Consider the following 15,313-nt stretch of genomic DNA (forward strand, 5'->3'; position numbering starts at 1 on the left):
AAAAAAAAGAAAAGGAAAGAAATTAAAGGAAAAAAGAAAACAAAGAATAATACCAAATAATGACACAAATTTGCACGGGCTTTCTATATGTCAAATGAGGTATTTTGGGCCACATAACAAAAAGATATGTTGCTTCTGCTTTTATTTTTATGCACTACTTTTTAGTTCTACAGAAATAAAAGCTACACTGAATTTTAAACTCTGTAACTGGATAAGTCTACACGAATTACACAAAATTTTGTGTCTAGGATACTGACCCAACTTTTGAGGATATATTGTAGACATTTTTTTTTTAAAGATTTATTTATTTATTTATTTGAGAGAATGAGAGAGAGAGCACATGAGAGGGGGGAGGGTCAGAGGGAGAAGCAGACTCCCCGCCAAGCAGGAAGCCCGATGCAGGACTCGATCCAGGGACTGCAGGATCGTGACCTGAGCCGAAGGCAGTCGCTTAACCAACTGAGCCACCCAGGCTCCCTATATTGTAGACATTTTAAGAGGCAACTACAAACATTGTTTTTTCACATTTCCGCAAACACCATGCAATTACTAAACCTGTAATAGCTAGTAAAGATAGAAGCTGTGAGACATTTTAATGTATTTATAAAGAATTACAAACGAAAACAAAAAAAAACTTTCGGAATTCGAATGCATTACATTTATATATCAATATTTTTAATTTTCACAAGCTTATTAGAGAAACGAGTGCAGTAAATGACCATGGTGGTTTTAAAAAATTATGCCATCCCTGTGACAGTTTGTCCTGCTCTGCCCAAGCAACATATGAACCAACGGGGCCCTTCTAATCTCGTGCCAGAAACACAATGGGACCAAAGCCGGGTTCTTGTGCAATGTGTGAAGCCCTTGGTTTAAAGAGTTATTAGTGTGGCGACTTAGCTTATGGACTCCTCTGTGTTGCATTTGCATAACTAATGTTTCAAACTGTTAGTCATTCTGATTTTATTCATCCCTGTAGTTTCCATTAACTTAATTACACCTGCCATCAACTTTGTTGCCTTTGTTACTGCAGTTTGAACGCTGGCTTCATTTTTCCAGATGAATTTGCTAGGTTTTTCCAGATCACTGCACTCTTGCAACTTCTGTACAGACTTCATAAACCTCGATATTTTTAACTTTTCTTTTTACCACGTTTTTAGAACTATTTAACACATATTTGGAACATATTAAGGAGCCCTCTGGGCAAACTTCAATTTCTGTAGCATACCGCAAGTTTAACACGGTCAGCCAGCTCCTCTGGAAATGCAGGTGAGTGCAGGCCTTGGGGCTGCCAGTCAGAGGGGACTTGGCCTCCTCCTCAGCCTGGGATAAGCGTGAATCTTTCTTTCACCGTCCTGACTTTGCCCCCTAGCTAGCCTAAATTCTTGATCTCACACCTGTTCTCATTTCTTCTGTCCTGTCTCTTGTCAAGGCCCAGAACAGCTGTTCCCAATGCTTTGTGTTGTAACATTCCACATGATACTCAGTATAAGCCTGATATAGATGGCCTCTTTATAACAGAACTGCAATTACTCTTGTCACGCTTCGGTTTTGTGGCTCTCCTCTGGAGTGTCTCCAAATTCTCCTGCTCAGTTTTAGCGAGCTGGCCCAGAGTTCTCTCACAACGGTCTGACCAGCACATGAATTAGCTCGTCGTTAAAGCCCTCCTGCTCGGGACTGGAATTGCTTCATCATGAATTCATTTCCATTTCATTCTGAGCTTGCAAACATCAAAGATTCATGCTACCTTCAGTGTTTGCCTAAATGGTAATTGCCTTCCGGAACATAAAAGAGCTGTGGTTATTTTGTAGGGATAACAATAATAACATGAGCCATCTCAGGGTTTGGCATAAATAATTCAGAGTTGACCTGGTTTCTCTGATGAGATATCACTGAAACACGTGGTGACCCTGAGATGCCAAAGAGTGAAAATGGGTGCCTAGAGCTCAGGAGAGAGGTGGATCAGAGAGCAGAATTTAGGAGACATCTGGAAGAGAGATGTGGCCAAGTTTTTGCCAAGAACACTGATTACAGGTGAGCAGTGGGGGAAGGAAGCCAGATTGCAATGAATTCAAGACCACCCATTCAAGAAGGTAGGCAAAGTCAGGAAGGGATAGGACAGGAGTTTCTTGGCAGGTAAAGGTAACAATGTAAGAAAGGAATGTTTTGAGCCTTCTTTTAGGTAGAGGGAAATTAGTTTTAGTGAAGCAGAGCGTTTCTTGGGGCAGGAGATTATTTAAAAAAATAAGAACAGTTCTCTCTATTAGGGCAGCATTATTCAATAAAATTTTCTATGGTGATAGAAATATTCTATATCTGCCATGTCCAGTATGGTAGCCACTAGCCACATGTGGCTCTCTACATTTAAATTTCCATTAATTAAAATACAGTAAAATTCAGCTTCTCAGTTATACCAGCCACATTTCAATTGCTTAATAGCCACAATAATTGATTTCAATTTAAACTTAAGTTTAAATTTAGTCACATGTGGCTAGTGACTACTGCATTGGACAGCTCAGAATTAGGGTTATTACTACCTAGAATAGATTAATCTCAAAGTATCAGTGTCTTAAAACAATAAAAGTTATTTCACCTGTATCACATCCAAACCAATCAGTGCTGAGGTGTGGTGCTGGGGAGGCTTTGTGCCACCAAGTCATTTGGAGATGCTGGCTCCTTCCATCTTGTGTGGCTGCCATCTTCAACATAAAGGCTTCAGGGTTGCTACAGAAAGCAAAGAGAAGGAGTATGGAGGATCTCTTGGGAGGTTCTATGGGCTATGTTTGGAACTGGTTTACATCACTTCTACCCATATTCCAATGGCTAGAAATAAATTACATGGCCCTACCTAACTGCAAGATAGGCTGGAAAATATTTAACTGTGTGCCCAAAAAGAAAAGGAAACAGGCTTATGGACATACAACATGACCCTGACACATCTATCAATAAGAAAAAAAAAGTGGGCACCTGGGTGGCTCAGTTGGTTAAGCGACTGCCTTCGGCTCAGGTCATGATCCTGGAGTCCCGGGATCGAGTCCCACATCGGGCTCCCTGCTCAGCGGAGGGTCTGCTTCTCCCTCTGACCCTCTTCCCTCTCGTGCTGTCTCTCATTCTCTCTAATAAATAAATAAAATCTTTAAAAAAGAAAAAAAAGTAAATATGCTGAGTTCTGGGATCAGTCTCTAGTAAGTCCTCCGTGAGGAACTGGAAATAAATCTTAACCAGTGTGCCAGAGGAGTGCATCTGGTACAGTTCTACACGTGAGGAAGAGACTAAAAGATCAAAATGGGGCCATGGAGTAAACATAAAGCAAGGATCAGGAGGAAGAAATGGGATTAATAATAGAGAGTAGGAAGTTTGATTTTTGCTGGAGAATCACATCTTCCTCAAAAAGAAAAACAGGGAAAGTGTGAGAATATAGAGATTTTGAGGTGAAAAGGGGAGAAATGAAAGATCGTTGGGTTGAATCACCTTGTCTTCTCTGAAGACATTAGGAGCTATCTGCTTAATACAACAGGCCTGGGGAGATGTCTGTGCAGGTGCTTAAATAAAGAGAAAAGATTGACACAGGTACTGTGAAGAACGGCTGAGGCATCTGCTGCAGAATTTGGAAGGAATCTTTTAAGACTAACCTGGCGGCCACGATCTCTTGCAGGATGTGTCAGGTAAATTGAAATGTGTATCTTCTTCTTCTCTTGATAACTATCCCTATGGTAAGCCATAAGATCCTATTCATCTTCTGTTTTTTCATAGAAATGGGCTTTGAAAATCTAACTTAGACTTTTTCCTTCTGCCCATAATCAATACACCAGTGTATGTGTAAAACATCAAAGCCAGTGAATAGATTAGCATGCAAAAATAGATTAGCATGCAAGAACTTTAAGAAAGATTAGATGAATAGAAAATTTGAAGCTAGTAATTTGTATTTTGACATCAGTTGAATTATCAACACTGCGTCATTTGAGGTTTGAGAATGAAATTATTTCTCGTTAACACTGAACTAAAACTAGGCAGAAAATACAAATATTCTTTGTCAGCGATACTGCAAAATCTTGGAATCACAACCAACAGTCACACAGTTTAATATTATCTTCTGTATTTACCTCCCACTCCCTATTCCACCTCTTCGGCTTCCTCTCGACCCAGGTTCTTCAAGAGCTCCCTTAGAAAACATTCATTATGTAATATGAGGTGGGGCGGGAAGGCAACGGCTCACTTTATGTAGTTGACTTTTTTTGTTTTTAATCTGCCCAGATATTCTTCCAGATCCCCTCTCTTAGTCCATGTGGTTGAATGGCGCTGACTGACTCCCAGGCTCCAAAGGTAACCGTTAAGATTCAAGCCTGGCCAATCAGGGTATTGTATTCTTCACATTGAGGGGCATGAACCAAGCCAGACCAATCAAAATTCTCCTTGGGATTTTAACTGGAAACAGAATGTGAGTTCTGAGGAATATAAGTCTGGGTACTCCTAAGCATCTTTGTCAACACATTGGAACAGCTTGTCTTGAGAATGAAATCAACACAAAGCAAAAAAGATCCAAGAGATACAGTGAAGAGATAGAGACAGAGACAGAGAGAAATAGAGACTGTCTTGAATTTATTAAGTCCCTGGATCCAACCATACCTGAAACTGATATCCCTGAGTGTTTCAGTTAATATGAATCAAATACCCTTTGTAATATAACCCAGGAAGAATTAGGCGTTTGTCACTTGCAGTGGAAAAGGCCCTGGCTGTTACACTTTAAAAATACAGGTTCAGGCTGAAAAGGAGAGAAATTTGAACAATGGAATGCAACAGGTAGTCCCTGCATTTTTATCTCCTCAAATTTTTGACCTTTAAAGATTTATTTATTTGTTGGGGAGAGAGAGCACAAGCAGGGGGACAGCAGGCTCCCCACCGAGCAAGGAGCCCAATGTGGCACTCGATCCCAGGAACCTGGGATCACAACCCGAGCCAAAGGCAGCCACTTAACCGACTGAGCCACCCAGGCATCCCAAATTTTTGACCTTTTTGATAGTGGTACTTATGATATGTCCCAGGGGACAAAAGTAGAAAAGAAAACAATAGAAATGAAACTCAGCCTTCTCAATTGCTGAGAAAGCTTAGAGAAGACTTAAAACAGGATAAAGTAACATCTGGGCTTCATTAGGCACTTCACTTGATAGTGTCCCAACCCATTACTACTCTTACTACTCCCTATTGCTTATTAGCTTAAGTCAGAGAAGTTGGTCAGAGTTGTGTTAAGACATAATGCGATAGAGTAGCAAGTGGATTTACCTGGATTGAGCCTCAGTTTGCACTTTCGTGGCTGTGTGACAAGGAGAAATTGCCTAATGTATTATAGTCTTTACTAACAAAAAATGGATAAAATATCTTCTATTGGCAGAGGTGGCAATTATCCCCTTACAGCCATTGTCTCCTTTACCCATAGTAACCAAATATTTAGCTAAGCACATGCCCTCTCATTTCCCAGCCTTCTTTGCAACTAGGTGTGGCCATATGACTAAATTATAGTTCTAGTCAGTAGGATGTAAGGGACAGTGTCCAGAGTGGCTTGGGGGAATCTTCCTTAGGAGACAACTAATCAAGCAGACAGCCTCTTTCCTGCTGTCCTGCCTGCCACTCCCTTGTGGTGTATTCAATAAACTTTTATCTCCTTTATAAAAAAAGAGAGAGAGAGAGACAACTGAACATATTGTTCTTCATTTAAAATTCTGCAAATGCCATCAATAGGGAACAGGTTGAATTATGGTACATACTCTCTTAACCCTCTCAGGAAGGATTACCAACCTTTATTAGATGCTCTCACAGCACCCTCTTTTTTCCTACTTAGACATGTAATGATGTTTTACTTTTTATGATTATTTAGTATCTGCCTCCTCCACTACACTGTAAACCCAGTGAAGGCAGGGACCATTAGGGAGGGCATTCTGTGTCCAGTGCTTAGCACCATGCTCGGTATATAGCAGAAGTTTACTATCAAATGTATAACAAATACACACAATAGAATATTATGCAGCCATCTAAAGTATGATAATGTAGAATTATTTATTGACATGTAAAGTTACTCATAATGTTAAATTAAAAAATCAAATTACAAAATAGTAGATATAGCATGATCTCATTTTTTTAAAAAGAATAGCTATGTATACAGATACCTTGATCTAAACGTTAAGAGTGATATGGTTATGGATGATTTTATTTTCTTTGTAACTCCTTGTACTATCTAAATTTTAAAAATAACATTCATTTGACTCATTATTTTCTACTTTACATGATTCTCATTTTGAAAAAATCGAGTAGATTTAAAACAATTTCTTTTTTGTTACAAAATTTCACTTGAACATACAATAGTCAGTTAGACAACATTAGAAGCAACCTGGATTTCTGAATGCAAATCAAAATGTTGGATTATATTCACCTTGATGCTATTTATGATTAAAGTGGGACTCTGACAAAATGATCATTATGATACCTTCATTTCTGTATGATATTTATTGTTTTAATGTCCATAATTACCCATTAGACTCTTCTCTCTCCTCTTATTCACATTCTTTCTCAGGATATGGAGAATGGAATACATTATCCTATCCTATGTTTTAGCTAAAGACAAGAAAGATAAAAAATAGTTAAAAGGCAATAGACTTCTAAATGTAAAACAATGTCAGCAGCTGCTATATTTAAAGCACTTTCTTTACATGAGGCAAGTTTGCCAAGGTGAACTTTTTTCCCTAACAAAACACCAAAACATTACCAAAATTCTAAAAGTACATTCATTTTAAACAAACGCTTTTGATAGCCTTACTGGTTATAAAACTATAATTGGGCTTTTTTTTTTTTTTTTAAGTAGGCTCTACGCCCAACGTGGGGCTTGAACTCACGATTCCCGAGATTGAGTTGCGTGTTCTTCCGAATGAGCCAGCCAAGCATCCCTATAATTGGGCATTTTTAAGATTAGCGTATAATTTTCCCTTTTAAAAGATATTAATTTATATAAAGACATTTACAGACAATCTCTACAGAGCAACATAATCATGGAAATCTTAAAAGGTTAAGTAATTGCACTTATTTTATACAACAGTTAGCGTTATTGTGGGGAAATGGAAGATACTTCTGTATGTAAATTCCTTTTCCCAACTAAGTGTAACTGACAAGTTTCATTAAGGTCAGTCTAAAATAAAAAAAGAAAGAAAAATAGGGTAAACACTGGATATGGCAGTCTCTCCTTTAGTAACGTTAATTTTGTTGTTCTTGCTAATTTCAACCCATGGACACAAAGACCTCAGCACCATATTAAGAAGTGACACCACGACCTATAAAATGTGACAGCCCCAGGAGAACTCTTACACCATCATTCATTTTCAGTAAAATGTCTAACAGAACAGAGATAAATATTGTGCCTTGGAACCTTAATTATACAATACAAATCATTTCTAATACAAATTGTGATGAAGAACATGTGTTGCACAGCTAGGCTCTACATATTCTTTGGAAGCTCAAAAAGTTCAGTAATATCCCATCAATCTTCATTTCAGATCAAGTAGCATAAAGGCTGGGTTTTCTAAGTAGGATTTCCACAAATTAGAGAAGCGTGACATTGTAGCACCATCAATAATTCTGTGATCAGCTGACCAGCTCACATTCATTATCTGTGCTTTATATACTTCTCCTTCCTGGTTAAATCGGGGAAGGGCCTAGAAATAAGGCAAAGAACAGAGTCAACCTTCACTTGCTCAAAGGCTCTAGCAATGGTGCAAGATTAAGCAAACCCTCCTCCTTGTAATAGAGAAGAAATGGCCATCCCGAATGACTTGAAAATGCTAACTCTGATTTTTCCCATTTTTATATTTGCCTCAAGCTTTCAGTTTCTCCAAGGTACTTCCCTGTCCCCTGTACAATTTCCATATATACAGTAAATCTCATCTCAGAATCCAATTATTTAACAAATATTTATTGAGCACCTACTATGGTACCAGGTACTCTTCTCGATTCTGTGGCTAAACCAATGAACAAAACAAGTAACAATCCTTGCCTTCTCGGAGCTAAAATGTTAATGTAGAGAGAGACGATTAAGATAAATAAGTAAAATATATAGCATGTTAGATAATGAAAAGTGCAAAGGAAAAAATAAAGCCACGTGGAAAGGGGAGAAAGGGTAGGCAGGGGCTAGATGCAGGTGGCATTTTTTGTTTGACAGGCTGGGCAGGGAAAACCTCACCAAAGCTTCCTCACTGAAGGCAGTGAGGAAAAAAGCCAGATAGCTACTCTAAGAGATATAGAGGGGAAGCAGGACTGGACTGTTGCAGGAACAGCAAGGTAGGCAGGATGGCTACAGCGGAGGGGTAGGGGTCAGAGGTGGGAGATGAGGTCACATACGGAGCAGGGGAAGGCAGGGCACATTGTCAAGAGCAACGCTTCTCAATCTGTCTTTGGTAAATGACCTGTTATTTTTTAAAGTTTCTATTCCATGGCAAGCTATTTTTAAAAAACATATTAAATTACTAAAGGGCACCTGGGTAGCTCAGTCAGTTAAATTACTAAAAAAACCCCAAAAACAAAAAACCAAATTAAAAAAGATACATAAAACCTAAAACCTAAGCCCGGACTTCTTATTAGATTCAACAGACCTAAAATCACCTGTCAGACTGCTGTGAAAGTATCTAAGCCCTATTCTCCCTTTCTGTACTGACCTCCTCACAGTCTGGATACAGCAGTCAAAGCCCCACAAGGGTCCCCGATTACACTGAGGAGCACCCATGCAGGGCCATGTAGGCCATTGCAGCTACTCTGGCCTTGAACCTGAGTGAGGTGAGAAGCTACAGGTCTCTGAGCAGAATGGCCATTTACCAAAAGGGGAAAACTTCAGAAGGAGCAAGTTTGGGGGTGGGGTGGGGGAGGAGGGTGATGAGGAAAGGAACAGAAAATTCAAGATGCCTAATTAAATATCCAACCAGGATATATGAATTTGGTGATCAAAGGAGAGGTCAGATCTGGAGATATAAACTTGGGTGTCATCAGCATATACCTGGTGCTTAAAGCCCTGAGCTAGGATCAGATAAAGAAAAGGGTACTCTGAGGCTTAGAGATTGGGTGATAAGGTGGTCTGGGCAAAGGAGCCCCAGAGGGAAGAAGCAGTAGACAGGAGGAAAGCTGTAACAGCAAGGTATTCTGCAAGTTGCAGTGAAGGACGTTTTCCAAGGAAGTGGTGTCCATCAACTGACTCCAGGGCAGCTAACAGGTCAAGGAAGACAAGCACTGAGAACTGAGTTATGTGGAGGTGTTAGTGACTTAGACCATTTATCAACAAGACATTCAAAATTTACAGTGAAAACAGAGTAGCAAAGGAGAGGTGACACAGAGAGAAAAGAATGAAATACGCACTGTTTGTTCCTACCCAGTAAATATTAGAAGATTTATACTTCAAGAACTATTCTTCATAGCTTGATGAAATCATGGGTAAAATGATTTGGTAAACAGATATCTACTGAAAAGATACTTGCATACCAATGTTCATAGCAGCACTCTTCACAAGAACCAAAGAAAGGAGACAACCCAAATATTCATTAGAGCCAAACAGATAAACAAAACGTGGTACATACATGCAGAGTTTCAGTTTGGGACAGTGATGGATGGTGGTGATGGTTGAAAACATGTGAATGTACCTAATGCCATTGAATTGTACACATTACGATGGTAAATTTATGTTATGTATAGTTTACCACAATTATATATATACAGTCAAGAGGAAAATACATCTCTTTAAGGAAGGGGAAAAACAAGACTTTGTCAAATAGGTATGATAGCTGGGAAGCTATAGGAAGTCAGAATCCTGTGAGATTCAAATGCTGAATTCTTGCCGGGTGGGGAATAGGTGACAGGGAAGGTATGTTCAGAGAAACTCCTGATTGACAAAGAACAGAGTCCACTATGTGTTTTGGAGTTTTTCTCCCTATCTCCTCTATGTCCCAGGAGGGAAAGTAGCTGCTAGGAAGAGGGAGTAACATAGCAGTTAACCAACTGAGCCACCCAGGCGCCCAATGGGGGTAACAGAGCAGTTAAAGTACTATCTGCAAGAAAGCAAATCAAAAGCTGAATGAAAGTATCTGTGGAAGTTTTGGAGGCCAATACAAAAGTAATACTCATGAAAGACAAGTCCCAGACGTGTTCAGTGTGCATCATAAATATAAAGAAGAAAGATTCTTCTGAAAACATGAAGACCAAAATAAGTCAATATGGTGATGACATTTAATAATGGAGGTACTGAAATGGCATCCAAGAGCTTAATTCTTTGATTCTGGTGGTTCTCAACACTGAGTTAATAGAGATGCCCACGCCCTATCCACCACCCCCTCAGTTCTGATTCAGTTGATACAGGGTGAGCTTAGGCACTTTTTTTCAAGCTCCCCAGATGATTCTAATGTGTAGCCAAGGTTAAGAATCACTGCAACCCTTATTCTAAGTCAGTGTCTCTTAAAACATGGCCAAGAGATCACTCATGTTGGAATCACCTGGGTTCTTGTTTAAAATGTAAGTTCTGGGGCCTCTGTCCCCAAGGCCAACAATAGTGCCTTTTTTTTTTTTTTAGAGAGGGAGGGGCAGAGGGGGACAGAGGAAGAGGGAGAGAGAGATAAGGTGCACACCCAGCATGAGCCCAACACGGGGTTCAATCTAACAACCCTAAGATAATGACCTGAGTCGAACACTTAATTGACTGAGCCACCCAGGCTAAGAATACTACATTTTTTTTAAAAAGATTTTATTTATTTATTTGACGGAGACGTAGCAAGAGAGGGAACACAGCAGGGGGAGTGGGAGAGGGAGAAGCAGGCTTCCGCTGAGCAGGGAGCCCAATGCGGGGCTCGATCCCAGGACCCTGGGATCATGACCTGAGCCGAAGGCAGATGCTTAACGACTGAGCCACCCAAGCGCCCAAGAATTTTTAACTAGTACTCTCAATGAGTCTTGAACAGAGTGAAGTTTGAGAAAAATGGTCTAAATGGTGTCTCACTTTGTTACAAGTAATAATTTGGACTGGCTAAATAAAGATATTTTGATAGAAGCATATTGGCTCTATTTGTGATTATCCATAAAGACTTGCACCTGTGCCTGGCATGAACCACTGGGGTTCCATACAGAACAATCCACTGGAATGGCACGCCTGCCTCTTAGGAAGAAATAATTGGCTTACAGAGCCAAATGTTACCCTCCAACCCGAAGTGAGGGCAAAACCTCAGACATGGTCACTCTTGTGTTTACCCTCCCGATTTGCTAAAACCCTTTTGCCAATTATTTAATAAACACACCTTAACTGATCCGAGAGCCCCAATTGCTACTTCAGGTGGCAGTATCACTGCTTTGGCATAGGTACCACCAATCTAAAAAAAAAAAAGTAGAAAGGAAGAGTAGGAAAATTAAGCTTTTGAGGAACAAATGGCAAATGAAATATGTTTTTAATCGAGCATATGATCAGAAATCTTAAGATATGACTTGTGAATTTGAACATTTCTATTACTCACTGATCCAATGTTGGAAAGAGTAAATGTTCCTCCTGTAAGATCAGTGGTACTGAGCTGACCTGCAGAGCCCAATTTTTGAAGGCGGTTCAACTCAGTGGCGATCTCAAATATGGAGCAGATCTGGACGTTTTTCACATTAGGGACAATCAAACCCTGCTCAGTATCCATTGCTATCCCGATGTTGTGAGAAGCCTAAAAAGAAAAAAATTATACAGTAGGCCTTTTCATAAGTTAACAGAAAAGAAAGGACCAACCTTCACTGTCATAAAAACAACCAAAAACTATTTCTACCAGATTGATGATTTAAAGAATTTTTAAAGAATTTTAAAAAGATTTTTTGGAAAAAATAAAATTTTGTCAGTAAGAATATTAGGCAACAGGCTATTTTCATTCATTATTAGTAGCTATATAAGCTGGTGGACATAATAAGACTTTCTGGGGAATATTTAATAATATGTACCCACATTTATAAAACTTTGTGTTAAGGAGATAAATACAGAGTATGTAGAGATATACAGGGATATAGAGATATACAAGGATATTGAGCCCCCTGATGCAGGGCTCAATCCCAGGACCCTGGGATCATGACCTGAGCCGAAGGCAGACGCTTAACGACTGAGCCACCTAGGCGCCCCTATTATTATTATTTTTAAGTAGGCTTCACACTCAGCGTGGAGCCTAATGCGGGGCTTGAACTCACAACCCTGAGATTAAGACCTGAGCTGAGATCAGGAGTTGGATACTTAACTGACTGAGCCACCCAGGTGCCCCTCATATGGGAAGATTTAAGATCTGACCCCCTAAAATATCTAAGCTCCTGATTAGGTAGAAATATAAGCAAGTATTAGCATCTCCAAAACAGTTCTCAGTCTCAATAAATCTTCACTCCAAACAGAAGAGTTCATTCAAATGGAATTCATACTTTCATTACTTTTCCTATTTCCGTTCAAATTATTCTTCTTTTAAAAACTGCAGGAACTCCATTTTGAGAGAGGTTATCTCTTTGAGGGGAGGGTATGTAGGAGGGTTAACATAATCCATTGCTTGACAGCCATTTATTTCCATTATTTTAAGCAATAAACCAAAGGGGCTTAAAAAATGGAACTCCATATATCTGAACAATATCATTAGTAACCAGTAAAACCAACAATAACAAATTATAACTCAGTTTAATTTTTCATCCCATACCTTTAATTCTAGTCTAAAAAAAAAAAATCACTATTCGAGGTACAAAAGAAGCTTTTCCAACCTATAAGCACAACTGCACCATTTTCTATTTATAACAAGAACTTTTCCACAACACATAGCCAACCTTATAAGTTACATTCTGGCAGTTTTCATCCACAGAAGCATTAAGGATAGGAAACTGTAGTAGTCCCAAGGAAGCAGCCTGTTTAACAGAAAGAGAATGCAACATTAGCACTCTTAACTCAGAAAGGGAATTGGAAGCAATAAAGGGTGTGAGGGAGGGAGAGAACCCTTATTTACACTGGGCCTAACTTCTAGTCTTCATGTACCAAGGCATATTACTCCCAATGTTACCTTCAAGCACTGTGGAACTAGGTAACCCTAATCACTTAAGAATAAAAGATAAAGTCGTCAGGCAGCTTCAACATCAAGGAGATTTTCAAAATAAATGTAGAGACTGACCAAAGTACCAAACAAAATGTCTAAATTTTACATGAGAAGAATTTTACTGTAGAATCTTACATGAGAAGCAAATTTGAAGTTCAAAAACACACTGAATTAAAACAAAAAGGCGGTAAGCTGTTTCCCTGTGTCGAAAGAACAAGCACTAAGGGTTTCCAAGGGCACTGACCATTAGAGGCTAGTGTTCCACTTGGTGTCCTTGGCCAAGTGAAGGGCACAGCTGGTGTGAACATTTACTTATAGGCCACCTCCCCAAATTGATAGCATTTATGATTCCCTTCTCTGCTTTCTTCTCCCTTCGTCTTTTTTCCTTTTTTTTCTTCTTACTCAGTACCATTCCTCTTCTGTCCATATTCAGATTTTCCTGTCTCCCAAATGTTATTTTTACCTGTTGTTCTGCCCATCCAGGATCTAATCAAAGTTCACACATTGCACTTGGTTGTCATGCCCTGTATTACATTTAAAAAACAGGTAAATAAAAATGCTTAAGATTGTCCTTAAAATCCACCCCCCACCCTGGCCTTCATCTGGTCCAACTAAGAGTTCTTTATATGCATTGTGTTAAGTGTTATTTTTGTCTGTGGGTCAGTGGTCGGAAAAAAAATCATTTCCTTGAACTAGAGAGTTAAGGCAAGTTTTACTAAGCATTTAAATCTTCTTTATATAAAACTATAACTTAAATCTTCTTTATATAAAAAGTCATAAATAAGTCATAATTAAGGTTTAAGTGTTACACATAAAAACAGTATTTTGAGTGCAATCCAAATTTTGTAAAAGAAAAAACAGGGTGTGTGTCCCTAGATAAGAGGTCATTTTTTTCCCTATACAATACATAGTATTTTCCGAATGTTCTGAAACTTACACAAGCAGAAAAAATACCATTTTAAAACAAATAAAGCACACTCAAATTTTATTTTCAAAATAAAGATCAGGTATTTCATTCAGACTGGAACGATGAAGACAAATGATAATAAAACAAATTCAGTATATTAAAAAGCTGGTCTCTCCTTGCTTCTAAACCGACGTCACCAGTGTCACATGTTTTTGTCACTTGTCACTCACATATTTTTAACTCTCCATTTTCCAGCTCTTTCCCTCAGCCTACAGATCTGTTCCAGTTTTTCCAGGAGGGGAGGAGGGCAGATGGCACCTTTCCTTAATCTACCCTGAACAACCACCATACCTGCCCTCTGTGCCTACGCTCCATCTGCCTTTTACCAGATACTTTTAGTGTCTCTTCTTCCTCGATTTCTATTCATCCACCAAATAACTGGAATCAAGCTTCTACCTCAACAATACTTTATTCTATCAGCTCTGGCTCAGGCCATTCATGACCTCTTAATTACTAATCCAATAGCCTGTTCCCATCCTAACTTTTGTAATTCATTTTTAAGTAATCTCCACACTCAACATGGGGCTCAAACTCACTCCCCCAGGATCAAGAGTCACATGCTCTACTGACTGAGCCAGCCAGGCGCCCCCATCACAACTTTTTTCTTCTCTCTTGGTGTGAGAGGATGAATGAACGGCCCCAATGGTTCATGCCTCTCTTGTATCCATGTCCTTTGGTGGTGCTCAGCGCAAGCTGACTCTGAGCTCAGTCATGTGACTTGCTTTGGTCAATGAGACAAGAACAAATGTAATGCAGCAGAGCTTGGAAAAAGTGCTGGAGCATTTCTGCTTCCACTCTTCATCCCTGCTAGTACTATGAGACCACATGCAGGCTAACATGCTGGGGAGCTGAGAAAGACATAAGGGAGAGAAACGAGTCATCCCTGCCAAAGCCATCTTACACTAGCCCACCCCCACCAACCTACTAGCTGTCTGCAGACACAGAAGTAAGCTCTGCAAAGATCAGCAGACTGGCCCTGCTTGCCTATGGACTCATGAGAAATAATAAATGGCTGTTATTTCAAACCACTAAATTTGGGAGTGGCCTGTTATACAGCAAGAGATACACTTTGGCCTCTCGGAGATACTTTCCTGGTTTTTCTGTCGTCCTACCACTGATCCCATTCACTCTCTTCCACTGTCTTTGCCAAATCCACTTCTATCTACCCCTTAAACACTGACGTAAAATCCCTAGCCTTCTTTTCTTCTCATTTGCACACAATTTAGGGTGATTTCATCCACCTGCTTCAACGACT

The 15,313-nt window shown here is 39.5% G+C and overlaps 1 protein-coding gene across 5 annotated transcripts in view; it reads right to left on the reverse strand.

The window, feature by feature from the left end:
* Positions 1 to 6,029: 6,029 nt before the first annotated feature.
* The window catches only part of DBT (dihydrolipoamide branched chain transacylase E2), a 48,517-nt gene continuing 39,233 nt past the window's right edge, over positions 6,030 to 15,313 (reverse strand). For all 5 annotated transcript variants that reach the window (XM_081817045.1, XM_081817046.1, XM_081817048.1 and 2 more), the window contains 4 exons: positions 12,829 to 12,906; positions 11,517 to 11,708; positions 11,304 to 11,375; positions 6,030 to 7,694 (listed from right to left, as the gene is read on the reverse strand). In XM_081817045.1, coding sequence (XP_081673171.1) covers positions 7,527 to 7,694; positions 11,304 to 11,375; positions 11,517 to 11,708; positions 12,829 to 12,906 — 510 coding nt within the window. In that variant the 3' untranslated portion in view covers positions 6,030 to 7,526. The remainder of the gene's footprint in view (positions 7,695 to 11,303; positions 11,376 to 11,516; positions 11,709 to 12,828; positions 12,907 to 15,313) is intronic.

Source organism: Leptonychotes weddellii, chromosome 4, assembly GCF_054177405.1.
Source record: "Leptonychotes weddellii isolate Sample4059 chromosome 4, ASM5417740v2, whole genome shotgun sequence".
Taxonomy (NCBI): domain Eukaryota; kingdom Metazoa; phylum Chordata; class Mammalia; order Carnivora; family Phocidae; genus Leptonychotes; species Leptonychotes weddellii.